At 41.1% G+C, this 24,150-nt stretch overlaps 1 protein-coding gene across 1 annotated transcript in view; it reads right to left on the minus strand.

Annotated features, from left to right (window-relative positions):
* Nucleotides 1-24,150, minus strand: part of Sytbeta (Synaptotagmin beta) — a 924,592-nt gene that overhangs the window by 113,269 nt on the left and 787,173 nt on the right. The window contains exon 5 of the mRNA XM_068226251.1: nt 22,541-22,566. Within this exon, the coding sequence (XP_068082352.1) occupies nt 22,541-22,566 (26 nt within the window). The remainder of the gene's footprint in view (nt 1-22,540; nt 22,567-24,150) is intronic.

Below are 24,150 nucleotides of genomic sequence, written 5' to 3' on the forward strand. Positions count from 1 at the left end.
AGCTGCTATCTTTAAACAAGAGAGCATCGTGTTGGTATCTTGACGGGGCTAAAACCCTATTGCTGCCACCTTATGCATGTGGTGGCGGGCTGTTTGAAACTCCACGTGCTTTTTTCTGACAGCTGTCATCTTTTAACCACGTGGGACATGGACTTTAAACATGGCTAACTTCAGTGCTGCTATATTAACAAATCTAAACCTTGACTGCTGCCACGTTATGCATGTGGTGTGGCGGGCAATTTAAAAAGAAAACTACATGGTTTTTTTAACATCTGTCAAGATAATAGTCGCCAACATTAAGCACATGCACTTATTTTGAACATGACTTACTTGAGTGCTGCTATCTTGACGGAGCTAAATCTTTTTGCTACTACCTTATGGTGCGGAATTTAAATTGATCTTGACGGGACTTAGCCACGTCGCGGGACATAACCAGGGGTCACACTACAGGCAAGCTGCTCTTCTCAACCTACTACCATCTTAGTTATAAAGCAAGCTGCCCTTGTCGACATACTACTATCTTATAGCAAGCATCTGTTTCTTTACATACTTCCCATCTTATAGCAAGCTGCCTGTCCAGGCTTAGTTGCGTTCCTCCTCCTAACAGCCAGACGATACAGAACACAGCACAGTCCCTCCTCCTCCTACAGTTCTGTATCCAACAGCGTAACGTTATAGAGGACAACACAATCTCTCCTCCTCAACACCACCTACGAGGGGTCTAACCTTGCTGGACTATCCTCCTCAGTAATAGAGGCCAGCTCAATCCATCCTCCTCTATCGGGGCTTAGCCGCCTTCCTCCTCCTAACAGTGAGACGATACAGATGACAGCACAGTCCTTCCTCCTCTTACAGTGTCGAGGCTTAGCCGCGTTCCTCCTCCTAACAGCGAGACGATACAGAAGACAGCACAGTCCCTTCTCCTCCTACAGTTCTGTATCCAACAGCGTAACGTTATAGATGACAGCACAATCCCTCCTCCTCTGTCGAGGCTTAGCGGCGTTCCTCATTTTAACAGCGAGACGATACAGAGGGCAGCACAGACCCTCCTCCTTACAGTTACGGAAGATAACACAGTCCCTCCTCACAGTTCTGTACCCGACAGCGTAACGTTATAGAAGACAGCACAATCCACCCCTCCTCCTCCTTGTCTTCCTTCTTAAAGTTACGGGGTTACCTTAATACCCTCCTCTTATTCCTCTCCTCCTACAGATTTGTATCCGATAGCGTGGCGTTATAGAGGGCAGCACAATCACTCCTCTCCAACGATAGCGTCAACATAGTCATGCATATTCGTTAACAATGTAAACTCAAGCCTTTACGATAGGTGAAAATGAAATGCAATAAGTAGAGAATTTTAAAATATTTATTTACTATTTCTACATGTAATATAACAGTAACATCCTTGTTGTGTGTCTTTACACAATAATACACCTACGACGTAATTCGTCTTCTATTTCTTGAATCTCTCGTTCATACACTGTGTATCAAACACCTTGATAAGCTCTTAGGAGTTGTAATTGTTCAACGAACAAGTTAACGTCTCTACAGTATCTTACATCTGCATAGGGTAACAGAGTTTTGCTAGACAGATGATGTGGAAAAACTTGTTGTGCTTCATGGTTTGATTGAATAGAATCTTCAGATGTTTGCACACTTACAGAACATGTTGTCGGCATAGAATCAAAAAGCTCTGAAACGTTGAGTTCTTCTTTTCCTTCCTTATGCATCTGCTCTTTATCTGGTGGTGTGAGGTTAGTAGCAGTAAGCTGAGACGATGATACATCGTTTGTTAAAGATTTTAAGCGTTCTACTGGTAAACAAATGTGTTTAGAATTTACATGTCGTGTGAGATTATCAGGTCTGTTGAATATAGCAGTACATTGTTTGCATGCACATATTCCGAAGTTATGCTTTACAGCTTTATGTCGTTGAAGATTGTCAAGTCTTGAACAACTTACACTACAAAGATTACACATAAACATAATGGATGTTTTACACTGCCTATTTATCTGTAAAACTGCGTCTAATTACGAGGAGGAGGAGGAGGAGAGAAGGGGTATGTGATAAGGAGGAGGCATAGCTACGTTTTCCCTTTACATTCCCTTCTCCTTATTAGACTTAAGATGCCCCTTCCCTTCTCATTTGCCCTAGTCTCTTCCCGTTCTCCTCTTTATTTCGCCAAGTTTTACGGACAGATTACGCTTCTCTCCTCTTCTAAGTAGTGTTGGAAAGCCTTCTTCCAAGCGGATGCTTGTAACTCGGATCGATTCTAAAATCTGTAGCACTTAGTCTACTAAAATTATAAGGTAACATGTCATCAGCACGACGAGTAGCGCAACAGCCTCCCGAAGGGGGGGGGGAGCTACTGAGCGACTGCTGTTTAGCCTGCAAAGAGGTTCGATCCTAGCTCAGTCTAGAATTCTGCATCTACTAAAATCCAGTTTAAAGCGAAAATAACTCGGAATATGTTACATAGCCGGGTACGAAAGCCCTATCTAATTGCAAACATAAGAATTGTGCTGTTCTAGCGATGATTACAACCCGCAACATTTACCTAGTGTAAAACTACAGGATTTGAACGCACTATCTTCTAGAACGGTGACTAGCGCTTAGGTAAAGAATCTTTGTTCTTAGCGAGTAACTGTCTACCGCTGCTTTAGCCCGAAGGCCTGCACGAAGCAGTTCTTAAGTAGAAATCTGTCCTTACCAGGAATCGAGCCCAGAGTCTACCAAGCAACCGCTGCTCAAACACAATTCCCGATTTACCTCTTACGACTGGCAGGGGATACTGTGCCCATAGATAATCCTTTTTAGCTACCTCGTACGACAGGGAAGGGGTACTCGTAAGTTGAGAGCGCCTTTTAGTCGCCTCTTACAATAGGTAGAAGATACTGTAGGTGGAGAACTTATAGACAGTGCATTTTAGTTACCTCTTACGTCAGGCAAGTATACATACATACATACATACATACATACATACATACATACATACATACATACATACATACATACATACATACATACATACATACATACATACATACATACATACATACATACATACATATCTTTATTGCCCACCCTAGTGTACACCATCGGCTTACAGGCAATAAAGACAGACAGAGCGAAACAAAGGAAAACAAGCAATAATAGCAACTACATCTCTCTTAAAACTACTTAACTACATTTACTACCTCTACATCTACTCAGTATCATCCCACACGTACGCGGATAGCCAGCACACATGCAGGACGATATCGCACTACTAACTACCCAAAGCCCAACCCCTGACTACCACCTAAAAAATAATAAAAAAATTAATTAGACTAGTCGCTGCAACAGCCCTGGCATGGAACACACGCCCACCAACCCGTCTACAGCAGCCACCAGCCTTGCCACGTGAGAACTGGTATCGTATCTCACCGGCCCTCGCTGACAAACACTGTGTTCCTTTCCTTATCATGTGTTACAAGCCACCCTGGCTGAAACCAGACCCAACAGGTGGCCTGCAACACACTTCCGCTATGTACGTCACACATACTCTTGTCCATTGTCAGCACACTACCTTCCCTATCCTTTCCATTTCCGTGCAGACATGCTCAAGTCTAACTTCTTTGGAGTGGGGTCAAGTCCCCCACCCCTCCCTCTTCCCTTGATACGTCACCCTCACCTCTCACGCACTACTCCCGCTCTCTACATCTCACCTTATAAAACTTAAGACTTAAACATCAGCTAACAACCATTTAAAATCCCTCATCAACGCACCTAAAACAATTAACACTTTTTTTTACACAGACAAACTTTTTTCATTCTAAGTCCATTAGTTCACTCAGTCTTCTCCACCTACCGCACCACACTTCACATATCAAACCGTCTCACCTTATTAAGCTTCAGACTTAAACATCAACTAACAATCATTTTACATTAACATTTCACTTACACACAAACAAGCAGTTTCCATTCCAAATCCATTAGTTCACTCCGTCTTCTCAGTCTACAACACCTCAATTACATCAAACTGTTAGATCTCATTTCTTCCATCCTATTAAACTTAATACATAAACATCAAGAATCCCTCAATTTTACACCCCTCATCAAGGCATTTACACCATTAAATTTTTTGACCTACTTTCATAATTTCCATACTGCCAACATTTTCTCCTTAACTACATTCCCACTTAATGTATCTCAATTCTATCACATATACCTTCTTTATACTCCCTCCTCACAAACAATCCATTTTTTTCACTCCTCATTTACACACCAACAGACAGTACTCCATTCCAAGTCCATTAGTTCACTCAGTCAACTCGCTTTTTTTTACTTCCACCTAAGCTTTACACTACCCTCAAACCTACTCAACCTCCCCTTTTCTCAACGCTTACCTAACTTTCTCAGGCTTTCCCTTTGCCCCAGGCGGATCACCTTTCCACAGGGCAAGGTGCTCTCCCCCTTTCCCCTAACACTACAGCCCCCTCTTCTGATATCATGATTACCATGATACCCTTCCCGCATTTGCTCAGGGCGGATATCCATTCCTCTGAGCAGAATGCCTTCCCCCTTTCTCCCTCAGCACGAACCACATTATCTGCACAACCCCTGTTACTCCCTCAATTTCTTTATAAATATAGCTCTGGCCACATTTAAGAATTTCGCTATATTCGTTCCTTTCTCCCACTCTCTACATAACCAAGATGTTATCTTATAGCTTTCCCCTACCATATGCAGCTCCTTCTTACTTAGTAGTTTGATCTTTATCTCCGCCAAAGGTCGGCATTGATTAAAAATATGCAGGTCCTCCCACTTCTCTCCACATAACACACCTCTATCCCTATTCTCACTACCTACCCATCCCCTATTCCTCGGAACACCCAATACCCACCAGTACAAACCTCTCTTATCCCTTCTACCCTCAAACTCCGTTTTCGGGTTTATTACTTCCACCAATTTATTTAATACTGATAAAGAGACTCTCTCTCTACATTCCCCTATTAAGCTCTGTCTTTCAATATCTAGTAGTCTTCCCTTTATCCTTTCCCATACCCATTAATTCCTACCATCCCCCCAGACCTCTCCATATACCCCCAATCCAATCTTTTGTAACCATTTTTTGCACTTATTCACCCAGTAACCTTCATTCGTCATACCTTTCTGAAAATTAAACGTTTCTTGTACTAACGCCCCACCCTTCCCTTCCTCCAATCTAATCCAGTACTTGAACACCTTCTTAGCTATTTCAACCTCTATCGATTCTTTACAGACTAATCTGGCCTCGGCATTGGCTGTACAATTCGGTAGGTCCATCATGATCTTGCTAAATTTCGCCACCACCTGGTTTAGTTCACTCCTGTCTTCCTCCATTCCCCATACTTCAACCCCAAATAGCATTTTGCCCATTACCAGTGATTTAAACACCGTTTTCTGAATTTTGTATTTAACGTCTGGAAATTTCTTTTCTAATACCCCTACTACCGCAAGCGCTCCTCTTCCTTTAAGTTTTGCCTTCTTACACTGATTTTTCCAAGAAGCATTCTTACTAATTATTACACCTAGGTACTCAATTTTTCCCCCTGGTTTAATTTCTTCCTGCTCCAGCCTCCAGACTTCCTTATTCTTTCTCCCACCCCTTTTCCTACACACCAATATCTGAGTCTTTCTTACATTTACTCTGAGAGACCATTTCCTAGTATATTCAACTACCTTGTCCAACCCTTTTTGCAACCCATTTGCCGTCAAAGCCAAAATCAATAGGTCATCCGCGAATAGCTACCCCGGAACCTCCATTTTCCCTACCCAAGGGCATTGCCATGCGTCTCCACCATGACCCTCTAAAATATTATTTATAAATAATATCGGGGATAGCTTACATCCCTGTCTCACCCCGCTTTTCGATTCAAAACACTTACTCAACCTTCCATCCTGCAATTTAATCATCACAAACACTTCCTCATAAATAGTTTCAATTGCCACCCTCATTTTTTTCGACATTCCAACCTCCCCTAACCTCAAAAATAGCGCCTCCCTACTGACCGTATCAAAGGCTTTTTCTAAGTCAATCGCTGCTATAAATAATTTACGCCCTGCTATCCTCACATACTTTGTAATCAAAGTGTCCAGAATCCAAACATTATCAACTGTATTACATCCTTTCCTAAATCCATTTTGGAACTCAGATATCCTACCGTACTGTTCCGCCCAATTTGTTATCCTATTCGCCAAAACCCCTGTGTACACCTTTGACAGCGAGTCTAGGAGTGTAATTCCTCTATAGTTGTTTGGATCACTACTAGCTCCTTTATTTTTATAAATAGGGCATAATACCCCCTTCCTCCATTCTCTAGGAAATTTCCCCGTTTCCAGCAACCTATTAAAGAATTTCACAATCCCTCTCAACATCGGTTCATTTGCCCCTACCTCTTTCCATACACTATTGGAAATACCATTCACACCTCCTGCAGCCTTGGGTCTAGCATTTTTTAATACTGTAATTACCTCCTGCCTTGTTATCTCCCCATCCAATATTGTAATGCCTACTTCCAGTTCCCTTCCAATTTGTGACTTGTCTATTTCTCTACCCAATTTCCTCTCCCCTTCTAAATGCCTTTTAAAATGCCTCGTTTTCTCCTATTTTATCCCCCTTCCCCTTCGGTTTCGTTCTTCTGATCTTGTTTATTGACTCCCAAATCCTCTCAAATTTCTTCTCTCTTCTTCTTCTTCTTCTTCTTCTTTTATGACCACATAGGATCACTTTAGTCAGTCCGTCGTTCAGGTCTCTTTGAAGGGATTGTTCGGGCTTTGCGGTCCTCCCAGTACTTCTTCAGACGCTCCGATCTTCGTGCCCTTTCCTCAGTTGAAAATGTGCGTGTTGTTGGTTTGTTTTGTGTAAGGGTAAAGCGGAGGTTTGTATTCTTGAGTTTTGTATTCAATTTTATCTTATTTTTGGTGTCTTCTGTTGTAAGGCCTATTTCCTTCAGATCCTCTCTTACTTCTCTGATCCATTTACATCCTGTTGTGGTATTTTTTGAGACGAGATTGTGTTGTACTAGTTGTTTCAGAAGTCTCGAGTCCTGCATCCTCATGATATGTCCAAAGAATCCCAGTCTCCTCTTACGCATAGTATCTGTAATGGGTCCTAGCTCTTTGTACACGACTTTGTTAGGTATTAACCGCCACTGTCCATCTTTCTGATATTTTTTGTTGATACAGGTTCTTCCAATCCTCCTTTCAATTTTCTGAAGTCTGTCAGTCTTTGATTGTTTATTCAGGTAAAAGAGTGTTTCTGCTGCATATGTAGCTTCCGGTTTTATAACTGTGTTGTAGTGTTTTATTTTTGTATTTATTGATAGACATTTCTTTTTGTAGATATCCCATGTTAATTTTTGTGCTTTAGCTAATCTATTTGTTCTTACTTGGATTGAGATTTTTTCATTTAAGTTATGTGTTATTACTTCTCCAAGATATTTAAACTATTTTGATTTTATTACCATTTATGGTGACTTCTTTTAGCTGTGTTGGTTTTTGGGGCATAATTTCTGTTTTTTCAAATGATATTTTGAGGCCAATTTTATTTGCAATGTTTTGAAGTTCTGATATCCGGGTTTTTGCTTCTTTTATGTCCACTGCTAGTAATGCTAAATCGTCAGCAAAACCCAGGCAATTTGTTTTGATTTTTCGGCCAATCTTTATAAATCTTTTATAAATAATTTCTTCTCTCTACAATATATATTTATTTTTTCAGCTTCCGCCTCCTTCCATCCTCTTTTCTTCTCATTCAATACCTCCTTATATTCCCTTCTCAATTTACAATATTCCTTCCTTTTCTCTTGCACACCCTCCTTCCTATACTCCGCTAGGGCTCTCATTACAACCTCACGTTTTCTCCTACAGTCTTCATCAAACCATCCATTCATTTTATTATTTTTCCCTCTACCCTTCTCCTCACTTTCTTCCCCACCCTCCATACAGGGAGTTCAATTAATTTTAACACGTTATCCATATCATTCCCTTCTACCGCCCTTTCAATTCCTACCCTTAATATATCTCCCTCCTCTTTCAAATGCCGTCTTAATTTCTCTTTAGTATTATCATCCCATACTTCCATCCTCCATTCCTGTACCTCTCCTTACTTTCCTCCATCTTTCCCTTCTCATCAGCAACCAAAGTTCTCAATTTTATTTTGATAGGCATATGTTCTATCAACCCATATTCTAACACCTCAAAACTTATTATTCTCCTTAACGCTATCTCTGAGCTTATTCCTATGTCCACCACACTCCCTCCATTTGTTGTAATATACGTCAAATCACCCATACTATCCCCCTTCATCCACCCATTTAAAATAAATAAATGTTCTAGAGCACATAACTCTAATAACCTTTCTCCATAACTATTTACAACATTATCCTTACTCTTCCTTTGCAGTACCCCGTCTACTTTTACTTCTTTCCCGTATACCGGTACTCTATTGCTCACTCTCGCATTCCAATCCCCCAATAAAATCATCCCATCTTCTACATACATTCCTTTAATTGTGTTTATTTCTTCAATCAGTTCGTCAAAAAAATGTTTATTTGCATACACTGAATCGCTCGGATGGTTATAAAGCAGTGCCAGACAAATTGCTTCCGCTGCCCCCTTCCCCATTTTTACTCTCAACCACACTACCCCTTCTACCCTAGTCTGTAACGTCTCCACCCATTCAGCTATCTCATTTCTTATTAAAACTACTATGCCCCCTGGGTTTCGGCCCCTCTTCCCTATTTTTTTCCTTTACACGTTAACTACTCTATAACCGTCCCATGTAATTTCAACCCCCTTCCCTAACCACGTCTCTACTAGAGCAATAATCTCAAAATCTTTCACTAAATCCACAATTTCCTTATTCCCTAACTTCCCCATCAACCCCTCAATATTCAGCATCCCTATCACCATATCTAGTTATTTATTTCCTCCCCCTCCCTCCCTATACTTCTGCATTTCACCACTTCCCCCCTTACTTCTCGTGATTCTTCCTTTTGACTCCACCCCATCCCTCTCTTTCTTCTCTCCCCCATCCTTCCCCTTTTCCGTGCCAGAGCCTTTTTTCCCACCCCATAGATCTTTTAAACTTAAGGATCTCGCCTTATTTAATGCCTGCTTTCTCTCCAGGTTTATTTCTGCATTATTCCTATTCGGGGAGGTTGAGTCACTACCCTGACTCCTTTCCCTTCCCGTCACCTCTTCACTACCTGTATCCACTTCACTTCGGTCTAGTGTCCTACTTGTTGATTCACTCCTTCCTGGGCTGTTCTGACTCACCAAGGACTCTGCTGTCTTCGCTACCTGCCCGCTGACACCGCAGTCCCCTCTTCTCTCTTCCTTCTCCGTACTGATGTCGCCCTGCTCTCGATTTCTGCAACTCATTTCCTCCTCACATTTTTCCATCCTCAGCAGTTCCTCCTGTGTCCACGATCGCGACCAATTTCTGCCTGAAGTAACCAGACACCTCCCCACTATCTTGACTCGCAATCCCTGCGCTCTAGCACGCCACATATGCCGCTTATAGACATCCAACCGCATCCTGTCTTCTTTCTCTATATCAGCCTTCAAATAAATGTTCGATCCTTTCAAATTTCCAGCATTCCTCAGAAGTATATCAGCCATCAGGGTTGATATTAATCTTAACTTCACCGGCCTATGTCCCTTATTCCTTCCCACTCTATATATATCATCTATATCAACTTCAGAAAAGTTTATCTTCATTTTGTTCGAAACTATGTCCACCACTTTAAATACTAATTCCACTTTTGATTCTGTTCCTTCCTCAGGTACACCATACACAAACACATTTTTTCTTGCCGATTCGTTCCTCGCTAACCTCACTTCTCTCTTCATTGCTGTTAATTCCTCTTCCAGTACCACCACCTTCTTTTTCAAGCTCCCTACCTCATCTTCTATCTCCGCTAACTTGTCATTTACACCTCCAATTCCTTCTTTTATAAAACTTTTTAAGTCCTTCATCTCCTTCATTTGGGTTGCCTGGTGTTCCTGCATCATTTCCTTAATTTCTTCTCCTTTGCTTGCTTCCTTCACCACTCTCTTGATCTCTTCAAGCTCCTCCCAGCCGAACGGTCCCTGGTTTGGACCCGGATTCTTTTCTATACCTCCTACCACCAGCAGCGTCGCAATAACCGTCGCACACAACATAATCTCCAACAGTCCTTTATAACCACTAATTTCTCTTCCTCTCTCAACTCCACCTTCCTTCCAACACTGCCTTGCACCATGCCATCTTCCAATTCTTAGCCTGTATTGCTGTAGCGTTATTCCCATATTGCGCACCTCAGCTCATTCACACGTCCGCACTTCCCGATGTCTCGCTCGTGACTGACGTCAGGCAATACCGGCAGTGTTTATCAGGAATAGACAACCGGCAGGGAATACTATATATACTTCTTTTTAGTTACTTCGTACGGCAGGGAAGGGGTTCGATCCTAGCTCAGTCTAGAATTCGTCATCTACTGAAATCCATTAAAAGCGAAAATAACTGGGAATATGTTGCATAGCCGGGGCAGAGGATACTGTAAGTGCAGAGCTGATAGATTTTAGTTACTTGTTACGTCAGGCAAGGGATACCATAGAGCCTAGTGCGTTGTCGCCTAAACTACACAGGCTATTTTAATAATAAGCTGTTACCGATTAGAGCTTGAGCTAGTATCAACTTCCTGCGAACTCGGCCTTACAAACTATCCTATTCCAGTAATTTCTATCCTTAATCTCTAGAAATAAATATTAATTATATTATCCAATGTTATTTCATTTCAAACTGAATGTGTATCTTACTTGTCTATGTCAGGACAAGGTCATGAGTATTTTGCTGCGTTGCCGAGTGACTTCCGCTCACGTTTGCAAGCAATAGCAGGATCTCACAGTTTTGCTTTCATTTGCTCTTATCACTTGGCGCAGACTACACGTATACATACAAAAAATTATGATTGCATCTTTTCCCCTCCTTTTTACACGTAAGTATCTTAGATAATTCGTATATCTGTGTAGAGTAAATTAAAACTCGTGTGTAAGTGGTATAAAGTGAGCGTAATAAAATGTAAGGGCTATCTCGCAACATTCTTGTCCGTGTGTTCTGTTTTACGATAAAGGAGTGATGTGTGTGCGTATATCAGTGTTCATTTTTTCTGTGAACAGCATATAAAATAAGGAGTAGGTATTTTTACGTAGAAGCTAACTGCATGCCTGCTCGATAACCCGTGTTGTTCTGTATTAATATTTTGTAAATTTGCAATCACCGAGGGTGTTAGCTGCGCGGTTAGCGCAATATGTGTTTCCGCGGTTTCTGATTTTCGCACTAGGCAAATGATGGATGATGTACCTTAGCTGTATTCGTATTTTGTAATTTTGCGATCACCGAGCGTGTTAGCTGCGTGGTTAGCGCAGTATGTTTCCGCGGTTCCTGTTTTCGCACTAGGCAAATGATAAAAGGTGTACCTTAGCTGTATTCATATTTTGTAAATTTGCGTTTACCGAGCGTGTTAGCTGCGCGACTAGCGCAATATGCGTTTCCGCGGTTTCTCATTTTCACACCAGGCAAATAATAGAAGTTGTATCTTTGCTGTATTCATATTTTGTAATTTGCGTTTACCGAGCGAGTTGGCTACGCGGTTAGAGCAATATGTGTTTCCGCTGTTTCTGATTTTCGTACTAGGCAAATGATGGAAGATGTACCGTAGCTGTATTTATATTTTGTAAATTAGCGTTGATCGAGCGAGTTGGCTACGCGGTTACCGCAATATGTGTTTCCGCGGTTTCTGATTTTCGCACTAGGCAAAATGATAGAGGTTTTACCTTTGCTGTATTCATATTTTTAAATTTGAGTTTACCGAGCGAGTTGGCTACGTGGTTAGCGCAATATGTGTTTCCGCGGTTTCTCATTTTCGCACTAGGCAAATAATAGAAGGTGTATCTTTGCTGTATTCATAATTTGTAAATTTGCGTTTATCGAGCGTGTTAGCTGCGCGGTTAGCGCAATATGTGTTTCCGCGGTTTCTCATTTTGGCACTAGGCAAATGACAGAAATTGTATTTTTGCTGTATTCATATTTTCTAAATTTGCGATTACCAGGCGTACTTTCGCACAAGGCAAGTGATACAAGATGTATCTTAGCTGTATTCATATTTTGTAAATTAGCGTTCACCGAGCTAGTTGATTACGCGGTTAGCGCAATATGTGTTTCCGAGGTTTAAGATTTTCGCACTAGGCAAATGATAGAAGTTGTGTCTTTGCTGTATTCATATTTCCTACGTTTGCGTTTACCGAGTGAATTGGCTACGCGGTTAGCGCAATATGTGTTTCTGCAGTTTCTGATTTTTCGCACTAGGCAAATGATATTCGTCTCGCTGTTAGGAGGAGAAACGCGGCTAAGCCTCGACAGACAGCTCGCTATAAGATGGTAAGTACCCGTTGTATGTGAAAAAAAGAAGCTTGCTATAAGATAGTAGTATGTCGACAAGGGCAGCTTGCTTTATAACTAAGATGGTAGTAGGTTGAGAATGGCAGCTTGCCTATAGTTAGACCCCGTGGCTATGTCCCGCGACGTGGCTAAGTCCCGTCAAGATTAATTTAAATTCCGCGCCATAATGTAGTAGCAATAAGGTTTAGCTCCGTCAAGATAGCAGCACTCAAGTAAGTCATATCAAAACAAGTGCATGTGGTTAAGGATGGTGGCTGTTATCTTGACATATGTTAAAAAGCATGTAGTTTTCTTTTTAAATTGCCCGCCACACCACATGCATAAGGTGGCAGCAGTCAATGTTTAGGTTTGCTAACATAGCAGCACTGAAGTTAGCCATGTTTGAAGTCCATGTCCCACGTGGTTAAAAGATGACAGCTGTCAGATAAAGCACGTGGAATTTCAAATTGTCCGCCACCACACGCATAAGGTGGCAGCTATGAGGTTTTATCTTGTTTAAAGATAGCAGCTGACAGTTGTCAAAAAAGCACGTGGAATTTCAAATTGCCCGCTACCACGTGCATAAGGTACCAGCTATGAGGTTTTAGCCCCGTCAAGATGCCAGCACTGAAGTTAGCGATGCTCTCTCAACAGCACTATCAACAGCCATGTTTAACATCCCGCCTAACGTAGCAGCAGTATGGTAAGATTTTTATTTTCTACTACTAGAGTGTGCACACTTCGCCTATGGATTATGCATGCATCGACTATCGTACTAAACTTTTCCACCAGAACGCGCATCGATGCATCGACTAAACTTTCTTTCCACCAGAGCGTGCATCGATCGTCTGTCAATACGTGTACACATCGACTATCGTACTAAACTTCTTACTTAGGCTAGCCTACCATGCCCACGTGGTTAAAGATGACATCTGTCAAAAAATCACGTGGAATTTCAAATATCGCGCGCCTACGTGCATAAGGTGGCAGCCATGAAGTTCAGTGCCGTAAAGATGGCAGCACTGAGGTTAGCAATGCTCTCTTGTTTAAAGATGGCAGCTTACAGCTGTCAAGAAAGCACGTGGCTTTGTTTGAAAACAAGACCACGTGGCTTTGTTTACAAACAAGAGCACGTGGAATTCAAATTTCGCGCGCTGCTGACTCAGCAGTCACGTGACCCCCTGCGCGGCCTCTGATTGGAGGGCCGGGGAAAGCCCACTGCTTCTCTACTAGTATCTACTCATGTCTCTATTATAATGGGACCTGGATGTGAGAACCTAGTCAGACGTAAATTACTTTGAAGTGGATTTTCTAAACAAAAGGAATCTCTTTACTGTTACGAAATGTGGCACTGCTATTAAAAATATGTAACTAATCTACAATGGACAGTGCATTTTTAGATCATATGTTAACGTACTTGTCAAACATTTCTCATTAGGGAGGTATTTCAGGCACCCACATAGTTTTCAGAAAATATTTCATGAAGCAATAACAGATTTCAAAATTAGTAATGTCATATGCATTGCATTTCCTCGTACTACTTTCAGAACAATCAACAATGGATCATTTCATTTAAAGAATGTTATACCCCAAATTCTTCTAATTTTCATGCAAATATTTGCAATATAATGGAATATGCCAATATGTACCTTTCTAGAAATTGTATTACTTAGGCAGGAATACTTTCGGAGAAACTATGAATAATTGGCGAAACCTTAGCGAAAATCAACGGATGTTGCTATTTGGTAGAAAAATAATCATGGTGTCAAAAGTAAGGAGGACATATCTTGCACTTGCCATATAAGGAAAATCCTTTCAAAAATATACATTTTCTTACCTCAAACGTATATTATTAGTATTAATAATAATAGTAATAATTAATTATTATTAATTAATAATAATATATTTCGCATTATGGAAGTATTTTAGGCACCCACATAGATTAGAAAAGGAATTTCAGAACCCTTCCAGATACAGACAGGTGTCCGACAAGGAGATGGGGTCTCACCAATCTTGTTCGACATGGTGCCAGACAAGATTATCAAGCTGTGGAAGAAACTAGTTACAGGAATACAGCTGGGAAGAACACGTGAAAAAAAAAGTCATCAAATGTCTGGCATTTCCAGATGGCATACCTATACTCAGCAATAATATATATGAGGCAAATGAAGCACTGGAACGCTTGCATGAAATAGCTGCCAAAACAGGTCTACAGATATCTTACGAGAAGACCCAATACATGGAACGACAGAACAACAATGTGTACACCATCCATACTGTATATGGATTCGTAAAAAGAGTATTTTTTAAAAAGTATTTCGGGAAATACATACAAAAGAGGATGAAACAAGGTGTCTAATACAGAACGAAAAGAAAAACTCTAGAAAGCATACAAACACACATGGTCACACTATAATAAGAAAAGCATATCAAGACAGACCAAACATAGGCACTACAAAACAGTCGTATTACCAGAAGCATTGTATGCGTCAGGAACCACCACAATTGGAGCATCAGGTGTCATGGAGACAGCAAAAAATAGAACGTAAAATTCTCAGGAAAATATTAACACAGAGATGGCATATGGATGAAACGACCTACCGAAGAGCTGTACCAGCACACTGACAGACTCACAGACATGACCAGGACGCGCAGACTAACTTTCTATGGGCACATACAGAGAATGGACAACAACAGACTTACAAGGAAAATTTTTGATACAGTAAACCGTTCAAGCAAGAAAACAAATTGGTATCCTGAAATAGAGGAAGACTTATGGCAGGTGGGGATCAACAGGCAAATGATGGGAGACAGAAAAGAATTCAGAAACAAAATGAAAATACAAAATTTATAGTAAATGAGAAGTAGAAGACAGGAACACTGTGGAGAGAACAAAAAGAAAACCAGGAGCACAGGCAAAGGATGAAGAGATTTTGGGAAGAGAAGAGGAAGAAGGGAAAGAAGTGGAAATTATGTCATCATGAGATATTCGAGTTCAAACACTGTCCATAAGGGCAAAAATTATAATTTTATGAATGAATGAATACATATTTTACGTCCCACTAACAGCTTTTACGATATTTAGAGACACGGTGGTGCCGGAATGTTGTCCCACAGGAGTTCTTTTACACGTCTGTAAATCTACCGACACAAGACTGACGTATTCGAGCACCTTCAAATTCCAGTGCACTAAACTGGGACCCGCCACTTGGCCTCTGAGCCACTCAGCTCGGCGTACAGCACTTCAAACGTGGATATGCTTATTAAAACTTGTTCCTGAATACGTATGTGTGGAGCGAGGATAGGAAATACGGAAAGTAGCCATAATAGAAAGAAGATAGAACATTTAAAAAGTAGTATCACAGAATAATACTGAAGTTGAAATGGGTAATGAAGGGATACTGGCTCATGTTGGTAAGAGAAGAACAATTGGAAGAAATTTGACCAGAAGAAAAATACATTTCAAGAACACATCTTGAGACATCCAGGACTTGTTCAGCTATACGTATATACAGTGAGATACAGTGAAAATTGTTACGGGGATACCCGTGGAGCAGAAAGAGGTTAAAGAAGGTGCCGGGGTGAATGGGTCTATCTACAAAGTTGAGTTAAAACTTTAAAAGGTTATATTTCTTTTCCAAAAAGAAACTTAACAACATTTTTCACTGAGTGAACATAACAGTATATCAGGTACAACGCAATCATGAAACAAGACTAGGAAAATCCAAGATTAGTGATTTTTTACAGATTCTGGGCTTCAAGCCCCTAGTTTTACAATTTTACAAATGGAAATGGTATTATTTAGTTATGGGCAGAAATCCCCTAATTCAAGAGCACTTGCTCCCTAAATTACAACATATATAGCCTCCCAAAGGCACATTTTACTGTTACAAAACTTTGAAAAGAGCTTACAGGCTCTCAGTTTCTTCCAGTCTACTCAAGGCAACATCAAAACTTGCAATCTCTGGCTTCTCAAGGCACCACTTACAAATAGAGAATGATTTTATACAGGGGTATCTAGTACTCAACCTACCGGGCCTTTGCGACAAAGAACAGGTTAAATAAACGGCTCGAGCACAAACTGAATGGAGGCGTACATTGCACTCCCAGACGATGAAAAATTAAAACTTTCTGGGCTCTCGGCCGATGAAACAGGGGCTAATCCCAAACTAATTGTGGTGGCACGCATGGAAATAACTGTAATACATTACAACAAAGGTTGCTAAATCGCAGACACCTCAAATCAAGATCAAGGGGAGCTCGAGAGGGTAACTCACTCTCTATCCCCGATTTACAATCAAAGATTTTATGAAGTTTTACACGTACATTAGCCGAAAGAAAAGTTACATTTTAGAAAAGTACGGTTACATAGTTAAAGATTCGGACCTTCCCCTCGGAATAATTTGCGGCTACAGCGAGAAAGATGGAATTATGTGGCCATTACCTTGTAGATGTTCTGCTGACTGAAGAAAGAGACGAGCCCGCCTCCTGCCTAACACCCACACACAGAAAGACGACGATCAATTGGCCAGGAAACGGGAAAGGCCGCAGTTTATAAACCCTCAGGGAAGGTTCGAGATCATTCAAGACTAAACCAGCCACACCCCCTCAATTTAATTGGTGAATCTCAAAGTTACACTCAAAATCGAACAAAAAGCCTGTGATAGGTTGAAAATTAATTACAGAAATTTTTGATTGGCCAGATTCAAAACTGGCGGAAAGAAAAAGGAAGGTTGCCAACCCAAAACTAAATGAACATAGATCACTTATGGAAAACCTAGAAATACAAAACTTCTTTAAGTTATAAGTTCTTTCACTTTGCACCAGAGTGCATGATCATAGATTTTAGTAGTGTCATCTGTAGAAAAATGTCCAAACTTCTTGATGCATAGCAAAATAAAACAAGGAGAAATTCAGTCAGTTTAGGAAACTGCACAATAACAACATTACTTAATATTTCAGTGGAGACAGCTTTTGATTAAATTTCCAAGTTCGTGTAGTTTCAGTTTCACCTTTTGACCGATTTTGATTTTGAATGATTTTGAATGCGCGGCGTTGAGGTGTACCTCCCGGTACAAAAATCATAAACCACTATAACTAATATGTGTTTATGAATAGAAATGTGGACAATAATTTATGTTCGTGTTTTATGTGTGAAATAATAAAGGTATTCCTTGAATGAATTATTAAGTCACCACAGGCTAGTTAGCGTATCCCTGAACTTAGCAAGATATAACAGTTTTTTGTCTTAATTATTTTTCTTAACACAATGAAAAATACAAAAAGCGTATTATTTAAATAATTTACAAGACTAGACCCCCGTTTATTTCACTAATCTTACAGTTACGAAATATGAATCGTACATATCTGTGGATACAATTTATATCGTACGTAAACATTTAACCAAAATGGAAAACCAGCAAAACAAAAGCAAAAAAACAAGGAAAACAACGTATACATCTGTAAGATATTCCAGAAGTCTTACAATTTGTAACATAAAATGAAATAGCTGAAGTAAATCGTAAGTAGGAAAGAAACATTACTTCTGTACCGTACGTGATTTCTCACGTAAGTTGTGCACGCGATATTGAAGCATGAAATTTGTATTCTGTTTTAGATTTATCTTCATATTGATCATTCCTATTTTTAAAAACACTACTCAAACTTATTCATCTACTAATGTCATTCCACGCCATCTCTCCACTGAGAGCTCGGAACATACCACTTTGTCGAACAGTTCAGCTCCTTTCTCCTAAGTCTTCCCAGCCCAAACTTAACAACATTTTCGTAACGCTACCCATTTGTCGGAAATTAGTCAGAACAAACTGAGCTGCACTTTGGATTTTTCCAGTTCTCGAATCAAGTAATCCTGGCGAGGATCCCATACACTGGAACCTTAATCTAATTGCGGTCTTACCAGATACTTATATGCCCTCTCCTTTAAATCATTACTACAAACCCTAAATACCCTCATAATTATGTGAAGAGATCTGTCAACCTTATATACAATTCCGTCTATGTGAAAGGACTTTACCTCTTCGTGAAACTCACAACCTCACATTCTAACCCGTATATCATCATACCATTGCCTGCTGTCCATCTCACAACATTGTCGAGGTCTTTCTGCAGTCGCTCACAATCTTGAAATATTTATTGCCCTATACAATATAACATCATCGGCAGTTCGTTACTCATATTATATATATGCAAGAAAGCATAAAGATCCAGTAATGCTGCCCTGAGGAATGTCCCCATTAATGATTACGGGATCATATAATGCTTCACCTACTCTAATTCTCTGAGTTCTGTTTTATAGAAATATAGCGACCCATTCAGTCACACTTTTGTCTTTTCCAATTGCTCTCATCTTTGCCAGCAGTCTTCCACGATCTGCACTATCAAACGCCTTCGGTAGGCAAATCGCGATACAGTAAATTTTATATCCTGAATCTAAAATTTCTGCTATATCTTGCGGTAATCCTACAAGCTACACTTCACTGGAATAACTTTTCTTAAACCCGAACTGCCTTCTATCACACCAGTTAGTAATTTCGAAAACACGTCTAATGTAATCAGAAAAAAATTATTTCCCAAAGCTTACATGCAACAGATGTCAAACTGACTGGCTTGTAATTTTCGGCTTTATATTAATCACCCTTTCCTTTATACACAGGGGCTGCTATAGCAACTCACACCGGGCGAGTTGGCCGTGCGGTTAGTGGTGCGCTGCTGTGAGCTTGCATCCGGGACGTAGTGGTTTCGAACCCCACTGTCGGCAGCGCTGATGATACTTTTCCGTGGTTTCCCATTTTCATGCCAGGCAAATGTTGGGGCCGCTTCCTTTCCACTCTTAGCCGTTTCCTATCCCATCGTCGCCGTAAGACCTATCTGTGTCGATGCGACGTAAAGCAAATTCTAAAAAAAAGAAAGCAACTGATCAGCCATGTGGTATGGCTCCTTCATGCAGACAGTAATGAAGTAGGCCTACTTCAGATATGGTACTATATCCCAACCCGGATCTATTCTTATCACCGCTCCCTAGTCCATCCCGTTTCCCTCAACGTATCTCCCTATAACCCTTCGAAACAAATCTTCTAGCTTATGCGTACGACTGCACTTCGTTCGTTGACCGGTCGATGTCGAAATGAGCCGAAACCGGTTCATGCAGGACTCTAGTTTGAACCCCACCATCGGTGACTCTGAAGATTGTTTTTCGTGGTTTCTTATCGTCATACTCTGCTAACTGCTGGGGCTGTGCCATAATTAAGGCTGTGGCTACTTCCTTCACAGACCAACTCCTCTGCTGTCCTATTGTCGCGGAAAATCTAAATTTATTATTCCGACGTTAAACCACTAGCAAAACAGGAAATTTGTTGCGGGGCTCCGCCCACTAAGTGGATACGTGAGCCAGCCATACTTCCAAATTTCAACTCCAGAAAGATACTTTCTTGTCAACACTTGGAATATTAAATTAACAGTACTCGCACGAAAACAGATTGATGTGACACAATTTACTATATAATTCATGCGTGCAGCAAGTGCATGGCGGCAAATACCAGAAGCCCCTTCAACTGCCAGAGTTCCCCACCGACAGCTATTTGCGAAACATTGTGTAGGTGAACTCACCACAAGCCTGAAAAAACAAACCAAACCACATGGCACTACAGTCTTGACGGACCTTGTCCTACCAAGCGACCGCTCCTCAGTCCGAAGGCCTGCAGATTACGAGGTGATACATGGTCAGTGCGACGAATCCTCTCGGCCATTATTCTTGATTTTCTATACAGGACTACAAGCCTAAACCTGTTGATTTACAACCGATCAAGCAAAAAATGAATACGAATGTGTAGTTCAAGGCTTCGTGAATTCAAGACATTCAATGGTAAGCGAGTCTCCTATAAAGAATCCTGAATAATTGGTGCGCACAACGGATATATCCGACAAGTAGGATTGCAAAGTTTTCAAAATGAAAATGGGGATTGTAATGGAGAGAATATATGTATGTAGTCACACTCACTTCGACGTATACTGTATTTAAGATTGGTAATGTTGGCCGTACACACAAAATTTTACAACAGTTTGAAAATAGTAAAGCCCAAAAGAAACCTGGTTTCTTACTGCAGCCTACTTTTAATTGGTACGTGAATATATGTTATTAACGGCAAAGAATCCTGGCAGAAATGCTATAATTTCGAGCCAGAACTATAGTACAGTATACACTACCGGTATCTGATCAATAGTATCTGAACCTACTTGAAATTGTTCTCGTAAGTGTTCCTCGGATATACTGCTCTGTAGTCGTCATTAATGTGGGGCCTGTTTTCTTCTTTCTGGCCTTTTCCCAGTTCCCTGGGGCCGGCATGTTGTATGGATTTAACCCATCTTTTATGGCCGGATAACTTTCCTGGCACCAACCCTATGTGGATTTAGGGTGATGAATAACACTATACGATGTATTCGCTATTATGTATGTGGTGGTTTGTGGCGTGATGTATTGTATGTAAATGAAGATGTGTTTTAAGACGAACACAAACGTCCAACCCACGAGGCAGAGGAATCAACGTAATGGATTTAAAATCTCCGGCCCGTCAGGGAATCGGACCCGGGGCCCTATTCAGACAAGGACCTATATTGCAGCTCTAACTCTGTGTAAATTGTGTCTCCAGATGTCCGAACGTCACCGGGCGATTGGCAGACCATATTACCCGCAGTACTGCAGCAAGCATAGCTGATGATATAGCTTGTTGCGGTCTGGGTAGATGTAGCCGTTATTGTTCATCCCGGAGGTGTTCGGTAGAACTGACGTTGGGGCTATGGGCTAGTCAGTCCATTTCTGGAAGCTTATTTTCCAAAAACCACTAATAAACACAACCTGCTTTATGGCAGGGAGCATCATGACGTTGGAACATACAGCGATCACCTCCGTAGTATTCTTCTCCAATAGGCAACACGCAGCTGGTCAAAATGTCCTTATATCCTTCCGTCTTCAACGTGTTCCGTAGTGTCTTCAACATGCTCTGTAGTATTACGAGAGGCCCAAGCCCCTTCACTAATAACACCCGCACTCAGTCACCCGAAATCCGCCAAATTTTACTCTGGGCTATGTGCGGGCTGGCATATACATTTTGACCGGCATTTGTCAGACCCAAAACACTCCCTTCATTTCACCTCAGCGTGATTCATAATCCTAAATCACGCGTCTTCAGTCGTCCACGGAGCAGTGGCGGCGCTCCTTATATTTACCGAATGCAGCGCTTAGCGTTCACCGGCAAACTATGCAGTTTAGGGACGGTGTCTGAGCCTTGAACCCCAGTCCTCATGTCTCTCGGTGCACATTCATGGTGCTAGCTGCACAATTAGTGGCACTGACAAATTCACGGCGGATGGCATCACACCATGTCATCCGATTTTCTCGTACCACCCTCAATGCACGGCGGTCCCGGTCGGCCTACAAATGTGGCTTACCCGGCCGTGGTTTTGTTGCGGGTGCGCCTTCTTGTTTTTTAACAATCATGTCTCGACAGTCGACTTGGGCTACTTGAGAAGAGCAAAAATGAACCTGACTGATTGCTTATTGATATGGCAACCAATAACCAATCCACGTTTGTAGTAATTAAGCTATTAAGCTCCCTTGCTCCAACCATTCTACAGGTATCTCGTAACAGCGAACAACATCTAGCCTCAGTCACCTATTTTTTTTAGCGAAATCTAGGCTGCAGTTTACGTGGACAGAGGGGTGTACGGATACTATTGAGCAGATAGTGTACAGGCTCTGTCTTATATACTCGGACCCTACTTGTTGTAATCTCTTAGTACGGTTCCCTCTTTTCTCTTTAATACAAAATGTAAACTCGTTGTGTTTGCTTTGTGGTATGGTATGTTAAAAAATAATTTTGCCCCCAACCCACCCCCACCTCCTTTCGAGACTCCTGGATCCGCCTCTTGGGGGAGGGGGAAATCATGCCCCTAATTCCTATCCAGGGTAACATGACTGGTGTGGTGTACGTGGACAACATCCTTCAACCTGCTGCCACTGTGGGCGAAGGCTGCTCGTGCTTCCATGAAGGCTCTGAAAGTTAGGTTACTCTAAATTGCCTTTTGATATACAGAATATACAGTACCTTTTATAATCAAAATTCATATTATTACTAGTTTATTGTATTTGGGATTGTCTTCCTCACTTCATTTTAATTTATCCTTTACGAAGTGGCTGTTGACGCGGCCTGTCCTGTCGGCGGTTCACTGTTTACTACCACACTTCTCTGTTTGTCAAATACGTATTCCACCTTCCACAATTACCTAATTTTCTCATTGGTTTACCCTTACTGCGTCATATTTTCCACGTCTGCGGCAACTTCATTCGCTATTCTTACCGGATGATGTCGTGTATCCATCAGCGGCTCTTTTTCTTCACCTTCTGTTTTCTTACTGGCCATACTGTTTAATATTAGTTATGTTCTTTTCGATGATTATTTAACACTTTCTACATATATTCTATTAAGTCTTATGTTTAATATTTTGAATTTAATATGTTTATTCTTACTTCAGTTAGGTAATTCTGGTTTCTGTCTCTTCTGCTTTTTTGTATGTACTTCGCTTTGCCCTCTCCGAAACAAAAAGGCTGGTTTCCTGCCTGGTACCTCAGCCGGCAGCATGTAACACACAGCATTACAATTTGGTTGCCAGCACTGCACACCGGCTTAGGTATCTTGCCTTCTGTGTTCTATATTACGACTCAAGGACATGTTCCTTAGGAACTTTGACAAGTTCCTGTCTCGAACTGGTATTCTGTTTGAAGACTGTTCAGGGCCTGGCCACGAAACGGACAATTGGTTTGATATTTATTCATTATTCATACTTTTGAGAAGTCTTTTTGAATGGAAAAGAAGAGTCCTGCTGGCATTTGGAGCATCTAACCTTAATGGTTTTTGCAATTCTTCTCCCCTTCATGTTTTGGAGAATTTTTATATTTGATTGATAGAGTTTTATACATTGTGATAGAACATACATCACACCCTCGCACTGTATTCAGATGTAAGAGATATTATTGTCAGTATTCGTATTACTATTATTATTCTTTCTTTCTTCGTTTCGGCACATTAGGGACCACGTCAGTTCAACTGTCTCCTTTACCGAAGTTTAACTGCCACCCAATGCTCCTACTTTCGTCTTCGGTGTTGTTCTTTTCTCTCTTGCGTCCACGTCTTCCCTGTCTTCAGCTTCGGCTTTTCCTGGAAACCTTTGTGCGCACGTAGCTTTTCCTTAAGCGGAACACACTCCTGGATATCTTTAGGAGAAATTTCCATTTCTCGTAGATCATTCTGAACTTCTGTGAACCATGCCCCTTTGGTATTCTTATCTTGAAAGTATCCGTTTAGATATCCTGCCTGGGCTCATTCGAGTCACATGGCTATAAAATGCAATCCTTCTTTTTTCGAATCGTGTCACTCATCTTCTCCACGTGCTTGTATAATTCGTGGTTGTGACGCCTTCTGTACTCGCTGTTTTCTTTCATGGGACCCAGGATTTTTCTCAAAATTTTCCTTTCTTTAGCCTCTAGTTTTTCCATTAGACCTTTCTTGTTCATTGTAAGAGTCTCTGCCGCATACAGAGTCTCTGGTCGAATAACAGTGCAGTAATGTCTAATTTTGGCGTTTAAGGATATCGATCTCTTATTGTAGATGTCTTTGGTTAGTTGGTAGGCC

The sequence above is a fragment of the Anabrus simplex genome, chromosome 2 (genome assembly GCF_040414725.1).
Source record: "Anabrus simplex isolate iqAnaSimp1 chromosome 2, ASM4041472v1, whole genome shotgun sequence".
NCBI classification, from domain to species: domain Eukaryota; kingdom Metazoa; phylum Arthropoda; class Insecta; order Orthoptera; family Tettigoniidae; genus Anabrus; species Anabrus simplex.